The 21,926-nt window shown below is 45.8% G+C and overlaps 6 protein-coding genes across 6 annotated transcripts; 4 read left to right on the top strand and 2 right to left on the bottom strand.

The window, feature by feature from the left end:
• Positions 1-225: 225 nt before the first annotated feature.
• Positions 226-2,065, bottom strand: DFJ58DRAFT_726329 (uncharacterized protein; the record flags this gene model as incomplete). The annotated part of the gene is made up of 6 exons (XM_041385354.1): positions 226-269; positions 342-425; positions 491-574; positions 640-672; positions 1,601-1,670; positions 1,727-2,065. 6 exons carry the CDS (start codon positions 2,063-2,065, stop codon positions 226-228), a joined length of 654 nt encoding a protein of 217 aa, XP_041245533.1.
• Positions 2,066-2,448: 383 nt separating this feature from the next.
• On the bottom strand, positions 2,449-5,313 carry DFJ58DRAFT_715712 (uncharacterized protein; the record flags this gene model as incomplete). Its single annotated transcript, XM_041384152.1, has 12 exons — positions 2,449-2,499; positions 2,596-2,932; positions 2,954-3,033; positions 3,119-3,123; positions 3,363-3,404; positions 3,459-3,733; positions 3,821-4,031; positions 4,079-4,157; positions 4,197-4,452; positions 4,504-4,601; positions 4,653-5,096; positions 5,164-5,313. The coding sequence occupies 12 exons, from the start codon at positions 5,311-5,313 to the stop codon at positions 2,449-2,451; spliced, it is 2,028 nt and encodes a 675-aa protein (XP_041245532.1).
• Positions 5,314-6,382: 1,069 nt separating this feature from the next.
• On the top strand, positions 6,383-7,090 carry DFJ58DRAFT_726327 (uncharacterized protein; the record flags this gene model as incomplete). Its single annotated transcript, XM_041385353.1, has 3 exons — positions 6,383-6,769; positions 6,827-6,999; positions 7,051-7,090. The coding sequence occupies 3 exons, from the start codon at positions 6,383-6,385 to the stop codon at positions 7,088-7,090; spliced, it is 600 nt and encodes a 199-aa protein (XP_041245531.1).
• A 205-nt stretch (positions 7,091-7,295) lies between these two features.
• On the top strand, positions 7,296-7,543 carry DFJ58DRAFT_609671 (uncharacterized protein; the record flags this gene model as incomplete). Its single annotated transcript, XM_041380862.1, has 2 exons — positions 7,296-7,352; positions 7,400-7,543. Coding segments are annotated over 2 exons (201 nt in total), but the record flags the coding sequence as incomplete, so codon positions are not given.
• An 11,083-nt stretch (positions 7,544-18,626) lies between these two features.
• DFJ58DRAFT_840179 (uncharacterized protein) lies at positions 18,627-19,055 on the top strand (the record flags this gene model as incomplete). The annotated part of the gene is made up of 2 exons (XM_041392584.1): positions 18,627-18,803; positions 18,855-19,055. The coding sequence occupies 2 exons, from the start codon at positions 18,627-18,629 to the stop codon at positions 19,053-19,055; spliced, it is 378 nt and encodes a 125-aa protein (XP_041245529.1).
• An 837-nt stretch (positions 19,056-19,892) lies between these two features.
• Positions 19,893-21,812, top strand: DFJ58DRAFT_286078 (uncharacterized protein). Its single transcript, XM_041379674.1, has 8 exons — positions 19,893-20,003; positions 20,074-20,145; positions 20,203-20,286; positions 20,354-20,572; positions 20,620-20,670; positions 20,724-20,919; positions 20,978-21,109; positions 21,160-21,812. The coding sequence occupies exons 1-8, from the start codon at positions 19,926-19,928 to the stop codon at positions 21,489-21,491; spliced, it is 1,164 nt and encodes a 387-aa protein (XP_041245528.1). The 5' UTR covers positions 19,893-19,925; the 3' UTR covers positions 21,492-21,812.
• Positions 21,813-21,926: the final 114 nt, after the last annotated feature.

Below are 21,926 nucleotides of genomic sequence, written 5' to 3'. Positions count from 1 at the left end.
TAATGTCCCAGAGAACCCGAAGGACCTCTGGCACCACCCTACCATGTCAACATCACATTAGAGTGTATCACACAGAATGTCGTATAAACACTGTACACACCTGCAGATGATAGCATAAACATAAGATACACAGTATATAGCATAAAATTGAAAAGTATTGCTTACTATTACCAGTGGGAGCGTCTATGCACAGGTCAACACCAAGAAGAATGATGAGGACCAGTCTTACAGTGGCGAGAATGATGTAGATAAGTGGGTGATGCCTATCCCTGTCCACTGCACAAGATACGACAAGGGTATGGTGAGAAATGATGACGGGAGAGGAAAAGCATCGAACTCACTGTTGAGGTCGAGGAGTGAAGCGAGAACCGGTCCTACAGCGGCGAGAACGATGTATGCAAGTGGGCGATGCCTATCCCTGTCCACTGCACAAGATACGACAAGGGTATGGTTAGAAATGATGGCGGGAGAGGAAAAGTATTAAGCTCACCGTTGATGTCGAAGAGTGAAGTGAGAACCGGCCCTACAGTGGCGAGAATGATGTAGGTAAGTGGGCTATGTCTATCCCTGTCCACTGCACAAGGTGCAACAAGGATCCGGTCAGAAACGATGGAGGGAAAGGCGAAGGATTGTGCTCACCGTTGATGTCGAAGAGTGCAGCAAGGAGTGGTCCTACAACGGGAAGGACAACGTAGATAGGTGACAAATGAATATACCTGTTGAATGTACCAGGTGCGGCAACAATTCGGTGAGAAATGATGGTGGGAGAGGAAAAAGACTGAACTCACTGTTCATGTCGAGGAGCACAGTGAGGAGTGGTCCTACAGCGGCGAGAACAACGTAGATAGCAAAACAATGACTGTCCCTGTCTACTGCACAAGGTGCAACAAGGGTCCGGTAAGAAACAATGGCAGGAGAGGCGAAACAGGTTGCTCATCGTTTCCAACGATGAGCAAACTGTGGCGATGGTGGGGTGGGAATGTTGACAGCGTCGAAAGCCTAATTTAGCCACCAGCATCAGTTGCTGAGGGAGTGACAACAGCGTCAGAATTACCGGGTATTTTTCTATTTTTGGCAGGCTGTTCAGCTCACCCAAGTCACTGCTGATGTGCTGGGAGTACTGCTGGTAGAGGGGCTTGTAGCTATTCCTTATGAATTAGTAACAGAAATAGGTACACAGTACTATTACTAATTCCTAATCTAGGTGGTGCCACCCAGGTGAATGTGGGGAGGCCTAATATGAGAAGGTGACAAAAATAGAATGTGTGTTGTGAATTTCCGCTTTTGGAAGCCAAAAAATGCGGTCATAACATATGAATACATCCTCCACCAAATATGGAATGTATTCTAAACAGCTGAGTTTCAAAAATGCCAAAAAAGCGGCTGTGACCTGTAGCCAACAGCTGTAGTGGAATGAAAAATAGCTGGGTTTCAAAAATGCCAAAAAAGTGGCTGTGACCTGTAGCCAACAGCTAGGGCAAAATGAGCCTATGGCAACTCCCATACTATTTGACAAAGCATTTTGTGGCAACTGCCAGTATATAAGGCCTAGGACTACAACATGGGGTGGCTTTCAACGACTCAGGACTGATAATGCCACCTGGAGTGGTAGCACCAGGGTGATGTAAAAACAAAGTCGAGCCACCTGTAAGCCTATCAAGTGTGGTGCACTGCAGCACATTTATCAGCATAAGTCGATGTTTTGTGAATAGGACCGTCAATGTACCAGATCAAAGATGAGGGAAAGTATGGTCCTTGTGTGATCAGTGCGAGTTTGCCAAAGATTCAACCGCTGCTCTTGGTTGACTTGCCGACTAGATTCAAGGTGTGACAGTCCTGTACGATAATGAGTTGAAGTAAGAGGATGGAATCCGTGAGTAAGATCGAGGTGATTGCTGTCGTTGTGAAGTTGATGGACAAGCATGGCAAGTACAGCGACTTTCCACCATTCTTGAATGCCATTGATGTTGGCCAATAAGTGTGGGAGAGGAATTAAGGCAAGAGCTTCATTCAGCCCATCTACTGTTGGATCGCGATTGTATTGTGTCTGATTCCATGGAGGCATGATGTAGAATACCAAGGTGCAAGATGGCAACAAGTTGTGCAAGCACTTATAGTACTGTCCCGAAGTAGACAATTGCAAGTTACAACATTTTGGATCATTCAAACGTTAATGTTCAACATTCAACAGCTCTTCACACTGAATCATTTAAATAGCATCTATCATTTGAACACTGCCTAAGTATTCTAGTTGATATTCAAATAAAGAAGTAAAAGTTCTGCAGTATTTGATTGAAGCAAACGATTCAAGACCTTTGAGCGCTTGGGCAATATGTGGAGATCAACACATTTAAAGACATGTTCAAGTTAGGCAGTCGCCGAGTTCAAAGATCGGCAAGTTCCAAGAGCATAGCAAACAGATATCATTGAAGAACTACAATACTTTGACTACAAATCATCGGCAGCATGACGCTCAAGTCCTTCAATATAACCCTCAACCTGTTGCATGCGTTCTCCATCATAAGGTTCCTCACTGTCAACATCTTCGTCAATAGCAGTTCCACCATTAGCCAAAGCATCATCAACCAAACTAACACCACCAGCTGATCCAAGTCGTGTGCCTGGCATTAGCAGGCCAGAATATCCATGAAGAGATTGAATTTGACAGATCCGTTGCCGATGCCACAAATTCAGCGACTGAAGCTGATCCCATTGCCGACTCAGCTCGGAGGCAAGTGGTGAGTCTTCAGCGGAAAGGGCAGTGATTGCACTGGGATAGTAGATAGCATCATCGTGAATCTTCGTCATCAGACGACCAACTTCTACATTGAGTCTCTGCACTTCCTCCTTGGCACGCACACCGTCAAAGTATTGTGTTGATGCTTGCCGATAAAGCAGGTTTGCCCACCGTTTAGTCTGAATCTGCTCGTCACTATCACATAGCAAGTCGAACTCAGCTAAAAAAGAATACTTGACAATTTGAGTCCATTCAAGTGGAGGGCGGGGCAGCATCATTTTGGCAGCGTATTTATTCTAACGTTGAAGGGCATTTCGGATAGCAGTTGCACGGTGTGACAATATAGTTTTCCCTGGGCTGATATTCCCCCTTTTTACTTACCTTCACTTACCCACTTTCCTTAGTTTATGTTCGCATTTTTACTGCTTACATAATCATGTCTCCCTTTCACCACTGTCAGTACCAGTCTGAATCACAGTCTTTTGCTTGATGATATTTCTACTCTCTGAGCTCTGAGTCTAGTACAGAAATCCTTTAGGGTCGAATAGCAGCTAGGCATAGCAATTTTGACCCAACATTTGAAGAGTACTTTACAGATTTCTCTTCTTGTTGTGTTTCCCACAACGGCTTTTGAGGGCCTTGGAAATTTGAGTGCGAAGTTTGTAACCTAAGTAAAAAACCTTTGGGTTAGTATCATGCCAACACGTAGACTAGAACTTACCAAGACCATTCATCTGCAACTTCGTTAGTTCCAATAATCGCATGACCACCAGTCTCTCAACATCATCGAGAGCCTTGAAAAAGAGCCGGTGTGTTATACACGACTGTGCCTGAATGCGCTCTGGGTGATCAGGACCCCAATGTTCATCAATCTCCATCTGGCATTCAAAGTCCTCAACTATTTTCTGCTTTTGGTCGCACTTAGCAGCGGTGTGAGTGTGGTGGCGCCTAACGTTACCAATCTCCTTTGAGGAGCAATTTGCCTGAAGATCAAGCCTGCAGAATTCCGTGCGAGCTGCATCATAAGCAAGCCTGCCATAATGACATTTAATAACAATTTTAAAACTGATGGGAAAAACCTACAATGCATCGTCATACTCAACTAACGCCTTCACATAGTCAACTTGAACAGACGTGGCATCTTGCTTGCAGGACATTTTCTCCAACGACGTCTTCTCATCAGCCAAATCGGTCTCAAAAGGCGCATCGGGTCCAATTGGAGATTCGGCAAGGAATGTAGAAGTGGCAGCAATAGCCTCGAGCGCTTGAACATAATTGTTGTAGAGAAAATTAGCTAAAGTGTTGTGTCAGCATTGTAACTTAATTGAACTTAGGATGTACACAGATTAGCATACTTGTCCATGTCAGCGAAGCGAAAGTGTTCATCGAGAGCTTGGTGGCGATGAAACTCGGTAGCGTTCTAAGTTTCAGATGCCAGAGCATTAGACTCTGAAAAGACATGTTCGCAAGTCTCGAAATCTTCCTTACCAGCACCAAGCTTATACTTAGAATGATGCTGGACCTGGCAAAGGTGATTGTGAGCATGACCATGAAAGGCAGGAACCACGCCCTGAAGGTTGAGTTCCTTGATGCAATTTGCTAGTGAGCTGCGGAGTAGGATCTTCTCAAGCGCACATTTGATGTCGTAGCTGTAAAGGATGTTCTTGCCGAACACTTCCATCAATTTGTTGAGGCTAGCGAGTGGGTATTTCATACTATACTGAGTGTTAGCGTCCCATTGTAATCATTCTAGAAAAAACACTTACAGTTCACCACTTCGAACCATATTGCATATGGTCAGAAGAAAGCCATGACGGCAGACGGTGATGAATATTCCTGATTTTTTGAAGATCGCAAACATCTTCTTGCGTGATTCTGGTGCAGCATTACGCCATCAATCAACGCATATGCTCACCGGCTCAGATGAATCACCTGAATCAAGATCCTCAATCCAAGGATCATCAGGATCATGGACTGATGATGCAGGTGCAGTAGGGCGAGACTTCTTTGACTGTTTCTGCGCATTCCCTACCTCATCAGCAAACCCATCAACATATGGCTCACTAAGCCAAATGGAGGATGTCCCAGAACGAGGGTCTAACCGCTCCACCCCATGATGAACTGCTGGATCCATGAGTTTGGCCGAATTGTTGCCATCACAGGCACAGATGATGGAATATAGTAAGGGCGGTTCTTCTTCAAGTCTGTACTGGCACACTGGGCATGAGTTCAACATCCGCCAGTTGGGAGTGTCACGACCAAGGTGCTTGTCAAGACGACATGAAATCTGTCGTTGAAGCTCAAGGTAAACATTGAAGGCAGTGCAGAGTTGCTCTGCAAGATAGCGACTATAGCGTACCTGAATTATATGTCAACTATGTGAGACCATGCCAAAAGTGACAGCACTTACATGATGCAGGTGACACAATTTTTTGGCTTCGGCGTGGATGCTGAGGCGAGGACACACAATGTGTCTGTCGGTAGACAGCGAGGGTCCGAACTGTGATAGCAACGGTAGGCTTCACTGGCGATGAACCAATGCATCCATAGTGTAGTAAGGTCACATTGGTGAACATAGACTCGTGCTTGAATCTGTGGATGGAACAACCTAGAGCATGGTTACCAGTAGTAAATAGGAAATGATATTGCTTCTCACCGAATATGTCTACTACTTCAATTTCAGACACGTCATCGGAATTATCAACCTCAGGGACTTCAATACCATCATGCTGGTAAGCGAGTAGTGCATCCGTAAGTGCATCATATTGATCGCTCCATGCAGCAACCTGTTGTGCAACACGTAGGCTGCAGTTGCGTGTGTCAACACGTCTGAGAACAGAGGGTAAGACAGAAAATACACAAGCACAGAATGACATACTTGATTTGCGCATGTGTGATCTGCTCAAGCTCTGAATAAAGGGCATGTTCCTCACCCCAATGGCTGACAGTAAACCCTTCTTTGCCAGGTGGAGGGAGCATGGCATCAAAATCCATCAAGTCGTTGTCCACATGAGTGTCCGTTGTGGCGTGTGATGGTGCTTTGGCAAGAGACTCAGAGACTAGGAGTCGTTCTCGCTCGTGCAGAGGCAACTCTATCAACAATCAGCTAAGTTAAATTGAGGAGATGTTGTACCATACTTTTGAGTAATTCAGCACGAAATAATTTTGCTTGGTCTTCGCGCTGTTGGATACTGCTAGCTCGCAGAGTCTTGGTCTTACTACCACCTATTTGCACCATGCACTTGCGGGAGACACTGCCCAATGAATTCTGTGCAGAACTGACCATGAGATTAGGGTTTAAAAGTCCGGTTCAAGTCCGGTCTTTTGACCAATTTTCAAAAGACCGGACCCAAACTGGTCTGCATAAACTCAACCTTGTCCTGCAACCTGGACCGAACTCTTGGAAAACGGTCGAGCGCAGTAGCAATGAGGTTCGCAGTCGGTTTCCAACCGGTTGCAGATGCAACCGGTCTGTAACTGTATAGGACTGCTTAAGACCACTCCAGAAGTCTACATAGGGCAAAATTGGTTACTATACAACGTGTTTGCAGGCAGGATAGTATGAGTATAGCATAGCATAGTTTGAAGCCTTGCCTTGAAACAAACCAACATCTGCTTGCCTCAAAACAAACCTTGTAGTTCGCCATGTCAAATCAAGGCAATGTTCGGAAGTCTTCACGCAAGCGAACAATAACAGCAAAGTCCCTTGCTGGCTCTGAAACACGGAATGCGACCCAGACAGGCTCTCGTCCAAGGCCTCCAAAGTCACCAAAGAATTCTAAACGGAAAAGACGGGTGGTCAGTGATGAAGACTCTGATAGCGGCAATGAGAGCCTCCATGAACATCAGCGTACCTCGAAGAAGAAGAAAAATGCCAGCTCCAAACATAGTCAGAAAGAGAAAAGCACCGCAGTGGAGGTTGAAGGAGTGTGCGATATTGAAAATGTCATGGACAGCGAGGTTGAGGTCATTAACTGCGAGTCTGATGTCAAGAGCAATGAGGAAACCGAGAATGATGATGGTGAAGATGCTGTAAGTAAAGCATGCTGTAAAATTTGCCGTCAGCTCATACTATATGTGATAACAAAGGAGGGGAGTGATCTAGGTGTACAGCACAAGGCCGAAATTCCAGCTCCATTGGCAACAAAGAAACAGCAGGCCAATGATCTACTTACCGTGTTCACACAGAAATGCACAGTGAAGTTCATTGGTATTGAGGGTGTGGTGGATAAAAAGAGAGGGCGCTGGTGCATAGTTTGCAAGTAAGTTAGTATGAGATACATCGAGACAGAAAGCTTACCATACATTCCAAGGGACGATGAAATCTTTGTAAAGCAGAACGGGAAGCAGTAAAGTGTTTCACCTAGGCAGTAATTCATCTTGCCATCAACATATATGTGGTCACTACGAGTACTACCAGGCTACATGTAAGGGGCTAGGGATCGCCGAGCACCACTATGCAATCCCTTGCGAGTTGTTGAATTTACAGTCCAATGGATTAAAAGGAAAGCAGATGAAGATAGACGGACTGTTCCAGAAGGCTGAGAAGAAAAAAGAGTTTTCAAGAGATAGTGTGTTGTGTGCAGTAGCGGAATTTATTGTTTGTGATGATCAAGTGAGATCTTTCAGTGCGTTGTGAATCTCAATGATAACGGTTATCAGTCTCTAGCGGTGGCAAACAAGACCACATTTCGAAACTGCTTGGTTACAATGCGTCCAGCGTCAACTACAGCAGAATTACCTTTGACTCACGATATCACAACCTATATTCACAATGCATTCATCAAGCTCATTGAAAGTGTCAAGGCTGATATACAGGTAAATTTTTTCATACATGCGAATGCATTTGCTAATGTAATCTAGTCCATAACTACTGGTCGTGTCACTACATCTACAGATCTCTGGTCCATTGACCAAACAAAGGCATCATTCCTTGGGCTCACCGCACACTGGATTGAGGTCAAGAAGAACAAATGGAATCTGCACTCACAAGTTATAGCATTCTGCGGTGTCTCTGGTGCCCATAGTGGAGTAAATCTGGGAAGATACATAGTTGGCTTGTGCGAGCTGGGTGGGTATTGTGTCAGGACAATCTACAAAGGTATTTCTTATTATATTTTGCCTGCAGTGGCTACTACTAACTTCATATACCTCACAACAGCTATTCACTGTAACAGCTGACAACACGAGCAATAACGACACAACATGTGACAAGATAGAGCATGTTCTACACCTGGCACCACATCTACTCATTCAGCTCTGATCAACACTGTCTCCCCTGCCTTGCTCATGTTCTCAATCTCGCTATCGTTGCTATTATGTCTGTCATCTCTCACATTGCCGCTGTGGAAACTACTACCTGCAATCTGGGAATTTGATCCCTTGTTGTCCAACAATCGAGTCTTAGGAGGCTCACTAGATGTTGTTGCAGCTGTGCGCACTATTGCAATTAAGGTGCATCTCACATTTTTTCTATTGTTATTCATAAACCTAATGATCTAACAGATACAGTGCTCAAGTCAACAAATCGAATACTTTCAGACACTTCAAGTGAAGTGCGGGTTCAAGACCCCACTCAAGATACCTCTCCATAGCAACATAATGCTGGGGAACAGCTGATGGTATGCTTGGACGTGCATATCTCTTGCGACAGGTAAGCAAAAAAAAAGATTTCTAACATTACATCACTAATCCGTTTGCACAGCCTATAAATATGTTTATCAGTACTGCAGACGAGCTATTCGGCCCCATCACTACCATCTGGCGTTCTGGACTGACAAAACACATTGCCTGGAGCGCCTTTACCTTCAGGAGCAGTGACTGGGACCATGTTGAAGATACACGTGTCATTATCTCGGTATGTTCATTTTTATAGTATATATCTACTAATACTAATATTTCCACAGGACGCTAATGAAATCCAGCAGTATTTTTCTTCCGAAAGTCAACCAACTCTATGGCGTGCAATCCCTGCTTTCGAGGAGCTGAAGATGGCGTGGGAACAGAAGCGCAGCATGCCAAAGTATGAACTCTACCAGGTCGCAGTTCAGAAGGGACTTGATAAGGTCAATAAGTACTATCAGAAGATGGACGAAAAACCTGTGTATGTGCTTGCGCTTGGTGAGTACTTACATATTGTATTTTTGTTGATCAGACTAATGGACATTATAGTTCTTCATCCATACTACAAACTGGAATATATGAAGATGACTTGGGGAGGACATGAAGAGCAAGAACACGAGCGCATGGCTGGTAACCTCAATGCTAAGGATTGGCATGACAAGGCTTTGAAAGTTGTAGAGACCACTATGGAAGCCTACTGGAAAACTCGTCCCTCCTCTACAACTATCACGCATCCATTAGCGACTGCATCGGTTGCCAGTACTTCCACAACTCCCTCTCATGATACAATCACGGTAGAATCTGCATTTGACCTCCATCGCCGCTTGTGTTACAGTCACGTACGCCCCTATTCATTTTCTTTCCCTTACATCATTGTATTACATCACGATCGCATCTTGCCGTCGCTAGATGATCTATTCTTGGTATCTCTGACTCGTCTTATCTCTGACTCGTCTTTATGATCTCATAGTACCGGCCCTAAAGTCGTTACCGCTCGCTATATACACTCGTCCTGTACTATGTAGTTCTTTACTTTAATCTTACTAGGTTTTACCTGGAACTTCCTTCGCTTAAGACCTCCAATCTTAAGTCGTATTGAACGCGATTCAAGTCGAGGACACTCTCCTAGACTTGTCTTAGAAACTACTGAACTTCGGTATACGCCAAAGCCTTGAACCGACCTTGGCCGATTACTCTTATCGAGTAGCCATACGTCAGAACCATCCTAGTTCGTAACAAAAGATTAAAGTCCTTCTACGAATACATCGCTATCACGTGTTGTAAAACCAGAACAGAACAAACCCTGGTCATCACGACAGATAGAACCCCAGGTCCCCAGAAGCTAACAAGCTGACGTCCTTGACACCAATCTTTGGCGCTTTGAACCTAGGTGCTGTACCACCCCTACCACCTTTGAACCCCCCAATGTCTTCTACGAAACCCATTGAAATCAAAATCGGTTCTCCCCCGGTCTTTGACGGGGATAGAGATAAATCCGAAGGATTCTTGATGTCGTGCCAGTCCTATCTTGATATTAACGAGAAAATCTATGTCGACGACAAACAGAAGATCATTTTCGTAACCTCCTTCATGAATGAAGGGAACGCGCGCTACTGGAAGGAAGATTTCCTCAGACAAGCGCAAGACCCTAACAATAAGACCACCGCAGGCCTTGTCAAAGGATACGGTACATGGACTGAATTCCTTACCAACTTCAAAAGCGCGTTTAGGCCGCTTGACCCCTCAGGAACGGCGCTAGCCAAGCTCCGTAACCTTAAACAAGGAACTGAACTTCAAGATTACATCTCGGAGTTCTTAATGCTCACACGACGGGCAGGAATTCAAGGCGACGTCGCGAAGAAGCAATTCTTCCTAGACGGACTGCACCCAGGACTGCTCGCTCGCCTTTACGGCACGGGCGATGTCTCCGATGATTTCGAAGTTGTCCTCTCCACTTGTATCAATCTCGACAACTCACGCCTTCACCTAAACGCCATCAGGGCGGGCAACCAACCCCAGAAGAAGAAGAACTTCGGATCTAACCGATATGTACCATCTAGAGACCCCAACGCCATGGTAATTGATCGGCTTTCTGAAGAAGAACGCGCGGAACATTTCCGAACCGGAAAGTGTTTCACCTGTCACAAGACCGGACATCTTTTTAAGAACTGTCCAGAAAAGAAGAAAGGAAAGACTCCGGTACGCCGCAAAGAAGTAGAAAGCAGCGATGATGATGAAGAAGAAGAAGCAGAAGTCCGCCGCCTCAACGAGGATTTTTAATATGGGAGACTGGATCAACGTCAGTATCTCTCGATGTACCCATAAGACTTGTACGAAAAGTTGGTGAACGAAAAGAACTTCGAGTTCCCCTTTCCCTCATTTCGAAAACACGTCTGAAAACCGTTGAAACCACCGCAGTTGTTGATTCCGGAGCAGCCGGAACCTTTATCTCAGAAGACTTCGTCAAGAAACACAAGATCCGAACCCACGCCCTTAGTAAACCTTTCCGGGTTACTACCACCGATGGAAGCTATTCCAAAAGCGGAGCTATACGCCGATACTGCGTTCTCACCATCAAGATCGACGAACGAACTATGATAGGGAAGTTTAACGTCACACGTCTTGGCAGAAGAGATCAGATTCTCTTAGGGATCCCCTGGCTACGGGCTATGAACCCGGTTATTGACTGGGCAGCTGAAACTCTTATCCTTTCCCGAACGGAAAAGAGTAATCAAGTTGAAGAAGAAGTCGACAAAGAAAGGAAGAAGAACGGTCTTCCACTTCTATTTCGACAAGAACCCATAGATCGGACTTGGAAGCAATCCAAACTTAAGAAAGCACCAATCGCCGAAACCCCTGTCATTTATCCTAAGGCAACCATCGAAGAAATCGTTGACGAAGAAGCACCACATGCCCATCCCACCACTGATTTACTACCTGATCTACTCCCCATCCCCGACGAAGACGATGAGACTTTTGATACCAAGGAAGACGTCTGGACGCAAGAGAACTTTGCCGCACCAGTGCGAGAAGTCTCTATGTATAACCTAGATGACGACGAATTTCTGGTGGAATACTCCATTGACGCATCCAAACTCCGGGTAATTTCAAATACTACCATGGATACGCTATTGACCCCGGACGGCACCAGTCGTTCTGAACAGAAACCCACGGTCAAACCTTTGCCACGGCCTACGGAATACGCGAAAGTTAGTAACAAAGCTCAGCAGTTTGCTCTAGCTGCGGGCTTAGAACAGAAGAAGAAAACTTTCGAAGAACTCGTACCCTCCTATCTCCACGACTTCGCTGATATCTTCGCTAAAGACGGTCTTAATCAACTCCCCCCTGAACGACCCGGTATTGACCATCGTATTGAAACGAAACCCGGATTCATCCCCAAAACGTCGAAAATCTATCCCCTCTCTATCGCCGAACGAACCGCTGTTAAAGCATTCATTGACGAAAATGTAAAGAAAGGTTTTATCTCGGAGTCCAAGTCGCCACAAGCCAGCGGTTTCTTCTTCGTAGGAAAGAAGAGCGGAGATCTCCGACCCTGTCAAGATTATCAATATATCAACGATTGGACGATCAAGAACGCCTACCCCTTGCCGCTTCCTTTATCCCTGGTCGCACGGTTACATGGAGCAAAGTATTTCACCAAGATGGACGTCCGATCTGGTTATAATAATATCCGCGATTGGCCAACTCCATCCACTGTTAAGGAAACTAGATCGTTCCTAGGTTTCTGTAACTTCTATCGGAACTTCATCCCTCATTACTCCGATATCGCACGACCCCTTATCGACCTTACAAAGAAAGATAACGTCTTCCTTTGGTCTGCACCGTGTCAAGAGGCATTTAGAACACTAAAGGAGTGTTTCCTAAAACAGCCTGTTCTTCGTAACCCTGATCCGTCTCGACAATTCGCAGTAGCCACCGATGCATCTCTTGTTGCAACGGGTGCTGTCTTACTGCAGACAGATGAGAACGGCGTGTATCATCCATGCGGATACCTCTCCCAATCCCTGAACCCCGCTGAAAGAAATTATCAGATCTTCGATCGCGAACTCCTGGCCGTTATCCGTGCACTTCAGGAATGGTGTCATTATTTGGAAGGAAACCCCCATCCAATCATTGTTTTCACCGATCATAAGAACCTCCTTTATTTCCGTACCGCGCAGAAGTTAACCCGTCGCCAAGCCAGATGGCAACTCCTTCTTTCTTGTTACGATATCGAACTTCACCACGTCCCCGGAACCAAGCTTGTCGCACCTGATGCCTTATCACGTCGACCTGATCATGCACCCGACTCCATCGATAATGAAGATATGACACTCCTCCCCGACTCCATGTTCATTCGCCTTCTTGATCAAGAACTCATGACTACTCTTGCGAACCCTGATCCTGATGACACCGACCCCATCTTCCAAGCCGCCTCCGATGCCTTGAATGGCCTTTGCCTTCCTCCCATGAAGTCGGCTCTCTCTGATTGGACGATTAAAGATGATGTGTTATTCTACAAAGATCGCGCCTATGTCCGTCCAGCTGGACGCCACTCTATTTTAGAACGCACCCATGACCACGCCACAGCGGGACATCCCGGCCGTTTCAAAACCGAAGAACTGGTTAAACGCGACTTCTGGTGGCCGTCTATGGGGACCTACATCCGTAAATACGTTGAGGGTTGCGCCCTTTGTCAGCAAATGAAATCCGACACCCATCCAACGACACCCCGTTGGTTCCTATCCCTTCTTCGGTCTCGACTCCGTTCTCCCAAGTCTCTGTCGACCTCATCACCGATCTTCCCCCATGTAACGGGTTCGACTCTATCATGGTCGTGGTAGACCATGGTCTTACGAAGGGGGTAATTCTCATTCCTTGTACAAAGACTATCACTTCAGAAGGCGTAGCAAAGAAATTCTTCAAATACGTCTACCGCCGCTTCGGGCTCCACGAGAAAGTAATCTCAGATCGAGGCCCACAGTTCGTATCCAAGTTCTCTAAAGCTCTTGCAAAACTTTTGAAATACGACATCGCCGCTTCCACCGCTTATCATCCGCAAACAGACGGTCAAACCGAACGTCTGAATCAAGAACTAGAAACCTATCTTCGAATCTATTGCCGTAACAACCCAGAAGAATGGGTTGAACATATCCCCATGTCCGAATTCGTTCACAACCATCGCAAACACGACTCTCGCAACGCATCCCCATTCTTCCTCATGATGGGATACGAGCCACGAGCTCTCCCCCATGTACTCCCAGACTCCACTGTCCCTGCCGCAGAAGAGCGACTTCGTCTCCTTCAGAAAATACGAGAAGAAGCTATCTCTTGTCACAATCTTGCAATGCAGCGAATGGCTGCACGATCTTACGGAAAGAAGTACCAACCGTGGAAAGTGGGCGATAAGGTTTGGTTATCTGGGAAGAATCTTATCACGCAGTTACCATCACGAAAACTCGCTCCAAAACGCTACAGCCCCTTTACCATCACCGCAGTACTGTCACCAATCACATTCACACTCCAGTTACCAAAGCAATGGAAGGTTCACCCCACGTTCCATGCTTCCGAATTATCGTCCTATCACGAAACTGAAATCCACGGTCCTAACTTCCCTGATCCTCCACCTGACGTCATTGATAACGAAGAAGAATACGAAGTCGAAGCAATCCTATCGCACAAGGGCACGGGTAAACGAAGACACTATCTTGTATCCTGGAAAGGATATTCATCTGCCAGTAACGAATGGATTCCCATGGAAAATCTTGGCAACGCCTCCGCAATCCTCGCCGCTTATAAGAAAGCTCACCAGTTATAAGAATGGTCGCGAAAAGATGTCTTTCTCAGAACTCCGCACTCTCCAGATTTGCCTCCTGCAACTTCAAATTCTCGTCCGATACATTGATAATATGTCCGAAACCCTCGCCACATCCCCATCCACTACGTCCGTCACTTTGACTGAAACCATTGAATCGCCAAACTATTTCACCATCCTTGACGACATCGAAACCAACACGCTATTCGAATCCGCCCTCCTTTCTGAGCAATACGCTATCGAGATAGATCGCCTTCTTGCTGAACAAGGGGCCCTCTCTAGCACGCTCCTCATTAACATTATTCGCGCCGCCAATCTCATCAAGCGTACTGCAGGCCTTCTCAGTGAAAGTGAGAATGACCAACGCTTCAAAGCCATTTTCCGTCATCTTCATATTCGCATCCGCAACTCTGCGATACGTCTCATGCCTGCCTCTACCAAGGAAGTTGTTAGAGAAGCCATCCATATCGTCACTGAACGAATTGCAACAAACCCAATCGCCAGACCGCCATCCCTCACGTCGCAGTTCCCATCCCTCCTCCGGTTGAGACATTATCTCCTGTTGAGCATACGTCTGATGCTGTCACTCCTTCTGATGTACCGGTCGTACCGTTTGCTCTTACTACTGCCCCCGGCGGCAACCACCTCTCGCTCACACTCCATTCGTCTACGACCCTCCAAACGCGAGAATGCGCAGGTGATCGTGACAACTATGACGCTTACGATAACTTTGATTGTTGAAATCGGTGATTTTAACAATAAAAAACGGGGTAATGTTACAGTCACGTACGCCCCTATTCATTTTCTTTCCCTTACATCATTGTATTACATCACGATCGCATCTTGCCGTCGCTAGATGATCTATTCTTGGTATCTCTGACTCGTCTTATCTCTGACTCGTCTTTATGATCTCATAGTACCGGCCCTAAAGTCGTTACCCGCTCGCTATATACACTCGTCCTGTACTATGTAGTTCTTTACTTTAATCTTACTAGGTTTTACCTGGAACTTCCTTCGCTTAAGACCTCCAATCTTAAGTCGTATTGAACGCGATTCAAGTCGAGGACACTCTCCTAGACTTGTCTTAGAAACTACTGAACTTCGGTATACGCCAAAGCCTTGAACCGACCTTGGCCGATTACTCTTATCGAGTAGCCATACGTCAGAACCATCCTAGTTCGTAACAGCTTGCTTCTTGAACAGGCAACACTGGACCATGATGCCGGCTGGGCAGCAGAACTCCGGAGGTACCTCAAGGATGTGCCTGACATTTCAAAAAGCACGAATATCATCGACTGGTGGTCGGTAAGTGTATTCACACTTATATTTGTGTATTTAACTAATCAGTTCATTCAGAAACATTATTCTATGTATCCTATGCTTGCAAGAATTGCTATGGACATCTGTGCAATTCCTGCATCATCTGTACCCTGCAAACAACTTTTTTCAGGTGGTGCAGAGACCGCCACTGACCATTGTTCCCATCTTGGTGCTGAACGCTTCGAACAATTACAGATGCTCAAATTCTCATGGCGCAAGTCTCTTGCCGACTCTGCTCAAGCAAACTCAGGTATTGTTGAGGAAGTTTTACTCGATGAGTACAAATATTTCCTTCTTGTGGATGAGGGCATGGTGCAGTGGGAGAACGAAGCTGGCGAAGTCGAGACCATTTTGTAGTAGTCTGTACTATCCAAGTCATGTTCATTTGTATAGGTCAATATTTGTGTTTCGTGCAACCGGTCCTGGTATAGACCGGTTGCAGTCGACTTTTCGTCGGTCTGATGTTAGAGGTCAAATGAGGCAACCGGCAACCGCAAGATGTCAAATTACGGCAAACCGAGACTGAAAATTTGGTCTTGGAAAGTTGCGGTACAGTTCGGTCTGCGGTCTTTGACCGGTTGCGCAACCAGACTTTTAAACCCTACATGAGATGTGGTTCAAGGTGGTGGTAGTAGCAATGAAGTGTGCCGTTGTGATAGTGTGGGAGCTGAGTGAAGAGGCTGAGGAAGAAAATTAAGCGCCATTGACACGCACGAAACCTGTTTCGTACATGATCACGGACACATAACATACTCTCGTACAACCTAATACTGCCAATAAAGGCAGTTCTAATTTCTTATGGCTTTATGACAATTTACCATAATTTTCTTGAAGGTTTTTCATAGCTACATGAATTAATCATTCATATTACGTACTTAGCACAGTCAACAAACTGTGTTAAAAAACCTTATCCTTTCATTAGTAAGCACATTCCCACACCTTTCGGGATTTTCTCGTACATTTTCCCACCTAATGAGCCATATTCGTGTTAACATCTTAACATCTCAACATCTGCGCAGTCATCATCTGAGCAGTGTCAATCTTCTTATGTAATCTACATTTTGTTTAATGATTAGTCATAGTTTCTGGACAGTTCCGAAATAGCGGTAATCTCTAAGTGAACATTTGGACACTGAGTCATAGTGAGTCACATGGAGTCATTATGAGTCACTATTCCATATTTAGTAGTTGCATAGCCACCTGTAGAGTAGTATATAAAGGGACATAGTTTTCCCTCTTTGAATAATAAGATCCCTTTTTAGAGAGTTTGCATATCTCTCAGAAAGTTTCTCACCCCTTAATATCTGTGTGAATACTGAGTGAATATTAGTTTATTCCCTCCACTCTTTTGTCACTGTTTCCCACGACGTTCTGACTACCTGAGGCCATCTCTAAGTCACATTAAATTACTCTAGCTAGTGCACGGTTACTAGTCGTCTAGTGTAGTTTCACTGCAATTCTCTTTACGACACAGGAAATCAATTCTGTGGGGAGAAATTCACGTACTTTAACGATTGAGGACGATAAATAGGACTTATACTTTAGTCAACAATATTAAGAGCTTGGCCACTTAAGACTACATCAAGAAGGTGTATTCTAGTCTGGACTGCGTCATTACTCATTGTGAGATCCTGAGCAGCAGAAAGGTCGGTTTTCGAAGCCAAGTATTTGATTGATTCAACTGTATCTGACTCCTAGTTTGATCTCCCCTGATTGTGAGAATAAGGAGTATCCCAGAGATATCACTCTGACTCACCATGTATCACTGTAATTCACGTAACTTTCCATAATCTGTGTACTGTCGCATCATTATCCCTGAAGAACCCTAAGTACTGCATTAAGCCAGTTAATGGGCATTGTTCCTGAGATTCCCGAATATCTCACCCCTTTTTTTAGTCATTGGTAAATTTGCTCAAGGAGAACGCAATCTATATTTGCACCCCCATGAACAACCACGTTATCAATCGTTGGTATTTGTCTGAACCATTGACCGTGGAGGATAAGTGAAATTTGGTGTTTTTATTGCCTTTCACATCCTAGTAAGACACCGTGACAGCATAAGTTGATTTTGCTGCAGACAATCCTCGAGCTTAACACCAGAACCCTGCGCACTGGCAGACGAGCATCAGGAACCCCAGGTCCGTCGTGGATCCGGAGCTCACATCGGCCGAGATCTAACTAAGACCTTGAGTCGGCACAGCGATGTAACATCAGTAGAGTGTTTCAGGTTGGTGCAGGGCAGAGGGTAGTCATAGCATTGTAGTGGGCTGAGGGGTGTGCAATGAGCAATGCAGACATGAAACAGAAAGAGAGGTGATGACTGCTGTTGAGCTCGCTGTTGTGTCCAGTGAGGACAGGTGAGAGAAGAGCGCAGGAATGTTGATTAGCATAGAACAAACATTAAACAAATAAAGTGTGTGAGAACAGTAAACATGCCTAACAGTAAAGTCCTGGTTTTGGCTGGTGTGCACCGGCAGTGCTCTGTATGAACGAGATCTTATCTAAGTAAAGGGGACATATAAGGCCCACCTGTCCTCTTTACTAACAAGGTAATATGGGAAGTATAGGTGAAATTGACAGGTGTTTGGTTTTTTTTTTGGATGACTAAGACCGGGCCGCCACGACCGGGATGATCGAGCAGACAGAGAATTAAAATTGACAAACCAGTCCCTATTCTAGGTCCTGGAATATATTTATATTTCTTATTATCATTGACGTTCAGACAGTAACAAAATGTTCGCTGATACTTTATATTTCTATTGTCGTGCAAGATCTCTTTAACACTTGAAATTTACATGCGCCTAGACGACAACCTAAATATTAAGTATTATCTTAACATTTCGCACGACATTCAAACCTGTCTTAAATATTGCGGACCCCGTAGTGAGAGCGCAGCGTTTCAATCATGTCATGCATGTTTCATTCAGTGCACACCAAGTGCGCACGTTTCCTCAAATCTGTGACTATTCCCCGTCAGCATTGCCTTTGGAATCGTGGTGGAACGACTTGGAACTCTGGCTGTCACAGCGCCCTGGATATTTTCATTGCCGCATTCCGCTAGTCAATACATCCGAGTCGGTCCTTCATTGAGGAAGGGACTGATCCCATGCCCGCCCCTATTGGCTTCTCTCTATGAGCAATTGGTTCCTGATAGTGGCCAAGCATGGCGCTAACAAATCTATGGGTCGCACGGTCTTGCGGTCATTGTCCAAGACCACTGCTTGTCGGCACTTTCAATGCTGTCTGTCCGAGGTTGTTGAGATGCGGTGCGCAAGGAATCTTCAAGATGTTTATATGGCTTGCATCGAGGTTCGTACGGATTAAACTCAGCGATGCTCAATTGATATCATATTCATTCAGCATGATGGGAAAGGCATGCTCATCGCTCGGTTATTCTCCGAGTTCCTCTTTCAGTGCTACAAGACCCCTCTTTCAGACCTATGCGCGCTCGGCACACAGCTTCGTACACATAGCGAGTTATCGAGCACTCTCATCCTCCCTCGAGCAGAGCTTGCGGTTGAAGCCATGGGCCATGGACTGGTTTTATTCCGCCGGTTTTAAATCTGCGCTTCTAAAGCCGATTCTTGATCTGTGCGAATCGTTATCCGCCTTAATCTAGTATGAAAACGCTGGGTTATTTCGAATTTGGAAACGCATTCGTGAAGATAAAACTACTAGGATGACGTCAATGCTTCAACCGTCTATCGGGGACTACGTCTCTGCACCTATCGTCTAGCGAGGCGTAGAAGGAGTATTTTGAAGTGATGCCCATTTTCACTAGTAACCTGTTCCCGTTATTGATTAGGTATACGCCATGATATTATGGGGTTTCTTATCGTGAGCGTTAATCATTGATGCATGATGCTCCGCAGCTTACATTATTCGGTTTATTGCAATCGGGATCGCTCTTCTTCCGCAGGCGTTCTTAGGGAACCTTCGAGGCTTCTGGATGTTTCAGAGTTTTATCTCTGTGCATATTCCCTTGTATTCCGCTGATGACCGACATGCATAGTGCAAGGTTTTTTCTTTTTCTTTATGTGGTGCTACGAAGTTAATGACACGCACGTTGCCTTGACTTGCATTCGGTTTATCCAAACAGCAACCAACTACCTTGGATAACAGTCAGGGCCTGACCAATGAGATGTTCTGCTTTGCATAGGATCGATCTTGGTCCTTCGATACCGATCAGAACCCTTGGAGCACGAAAGTGAAAGTTGATAGACGATTGTTGGACATTTAGATTCTTTCTTCATTCAATTCTTCTAATCAGTGTTACTTAGCGCTTGCAGTCAGCAGTGCAACAAATATTGCCTCGAGGCTTGCACTAATAATAGTCTGTTATCTTATATAAATGATGTGGGACCTTTCATCATTTTACTATCTCGCTACACACTGATTCTGACCGATTCTGATCGTCAACTGCTATTCACAATGAAGAAAGGCCACTCATCGAGGAATTCCGCTCGAGAAACCCGCATATCTAGTGAAGCAACAGATCGTGGAAGCTTGGTACGTGGCTTATGAGGATTAATTAGTTCACTCCACTCCAAACACTGACATGGACACATCCTTCGTCTAGCACCGACACCGCGGCAGAGTCGGTCGGTTTCTGGAGAAGGTTAGGGACGGTGCGAGCAACTTAAGAGTATCGGTGAGACCACGAGCATGCACAATGAGTGTCCTAGAATACGACTAAGATTGTAATAAGCGCTCGAAAGATTCCCGCAGCCATAGCCCTGCTCCCCCGAATGTGCTTCATCAACATGCTTCATCGACCCCGAATATCCTCGAGGTAGGTCCTCAAACTTATCCTTCAGTCTCTGTGCTCTCTCTAAATTTTGGTGGTCGCGCAGGTTCAGGCTGCTCCGTCTGATGTGGAATGGGAGGCTGATACCCAATCGGCACTTCGGGATGCACAACAGGCTGTACAACGCATGCATCCACTGTCGGGACCTGCAATAACCGTGGCGTCTATTGGCCAAGACGCACAAGCGGATCTCGATGCCGCTGACGGTTTCCAGGACACATATCTCGAACCTCTCAGGATATTCGACGATGTTATTGGGAAGATCGCAGATGTATGGACCCTCCTCTCGATCGAAACCGAACTAATCTAGCTCCACAGGTACATCCATATGCAAAAATGGCACTGGGCGCGTTGTCTTGTGCAGCCAAAGTATGTTTTCTTATTCTTTCTTCCTATCTTCCACCGCTCAGCAACCACTGCAGATTATTCTAGCTCAAGCGGATCGCGACGCAGCGGTACTCAAACTTCTTGAAAAGTTGCGTCAAGTTTACATGTTTATGGCACAAGATGAGACGCTTGGCCAAATCTCGACAATGCGCGTTATCCTTGGACAGATCTCTCAGCAGACCCTTGAATGTGCTCAGTTCATCAAAAATTATTCGGACACCAAGAATTTTTGTGAGTCATAACAAGCTGCTGCGTTTTGCATTGTCTCGAGCTTCTACCGTTATCATAGGGGAGAGACTCGGAAAGAACGCCGTCTCGGAAACGAGCGATACGATCCAACAGTACAGTAACGTGTTGGATATGCTTATGCAAAACTTCCGGGACCAAGTCACTCGCGACGTGGCCATACACGTCCACCGTCGTAAGTGCTCGAACGTCCTTGTGACTTGACACATATTCATACCATTTCAGGAGAAATACTAGATCTCAGTGGCATGACTTATGCAGCGGGCGCGGGACTAGATACCAGGAAACAATGCCTCCAAGGGACGCGCACAGAAATCCTTTCCCAGATTACGGAATGGGTCAACAGCACCGGGGACAACGTTCCACGCGTGCTGTGGCTATCTGGCCCTGCAGGCAAGGGCAAATCGGCCATCGCCCACACCATTGCTAAGTGGTTCAACGACGTGGGAGGGCTTGGTTCGTGTTACTCTTTTGACCGCCAGCGAGAAGCAGATCGTCGCCACGAAAAGATCTTTCCACGATCGCGCTCGACCTGGCTGACCGTGATCCGGAGATGAGGCGGGCATTAGCAGATGCAGTTCAGACCGTGAATTCGCTTAAGAATACAGCGGATATCACCCAGCAATGGGAGAAGCTTCTTATCGAACCACTGAAGAAGTCGTCTGGGTCAACTGCAGGGCCCATCGTGATCATGATCGATGCACTGGACGAGAGCGGTGGAGTAGAGACACGAAGAGACCTCCTCCGTATTCTAGCTGGCAAACATCAAAATCCCGCTGTTCCCAAAATCACAGACCTCCCAGTCAACCTCCGCTTCATCGTTACCCTCTCGCCCACTTGGTGATATCAAAGACGAGTTTCGTGGTGTTCAACATATTCGACAGATGTCAATGGATGATATTCCAACAACAGCCGCAGAGCGCGACATCCGTGCTTACGTATCCGAGGAGTTGGAAGGACTGAATTTTCAGGACAGAGAGTTCACAGTCCTT

Source organism: Suillus subalutaceus, assembly GCF_016647625.1.
Source record: "Suillus subalutaceus strain FC151 chromosome Unknown DFJ58scaffold_34, whole genome shotgun sequence".
Taxonomy (NCBI): Eukaryota; Fungi; Basidiomycota; class Agaricomycetes; order Boletales; family Suillaceae; genus Suillus; species Suillus subalutaceus.
This window is presented reverse-complemented; position numbering and strand designations above follow the sequence as displayed.

Excerpts from the sequence above, each read along its gene's own strand:
- DFJ58DRAFT_286078 (XM_041379674.1), top strand. The coding sequence starts at position 19,926 with ATGAAGAAAGGCCACTCATCGAGGAATTCCGCTCGAGAAACCCGCATA. Across the intron at positions 20,287-20,353 it reads CGACCCCGAATATCCTCGAG|GCTGCTCCGTCTGATGTGGA; the intron begins GTAGGTCCTCAA and ends GCGCAGGTTCAG. Across the intron at positions 21,110-21,159 it reads GGCCATACACGTCCACCGTC|GAGAAATACTAGATCTCAGT; the intron begins GTAAGTGCTCGA and ends ATACCATTTCAG.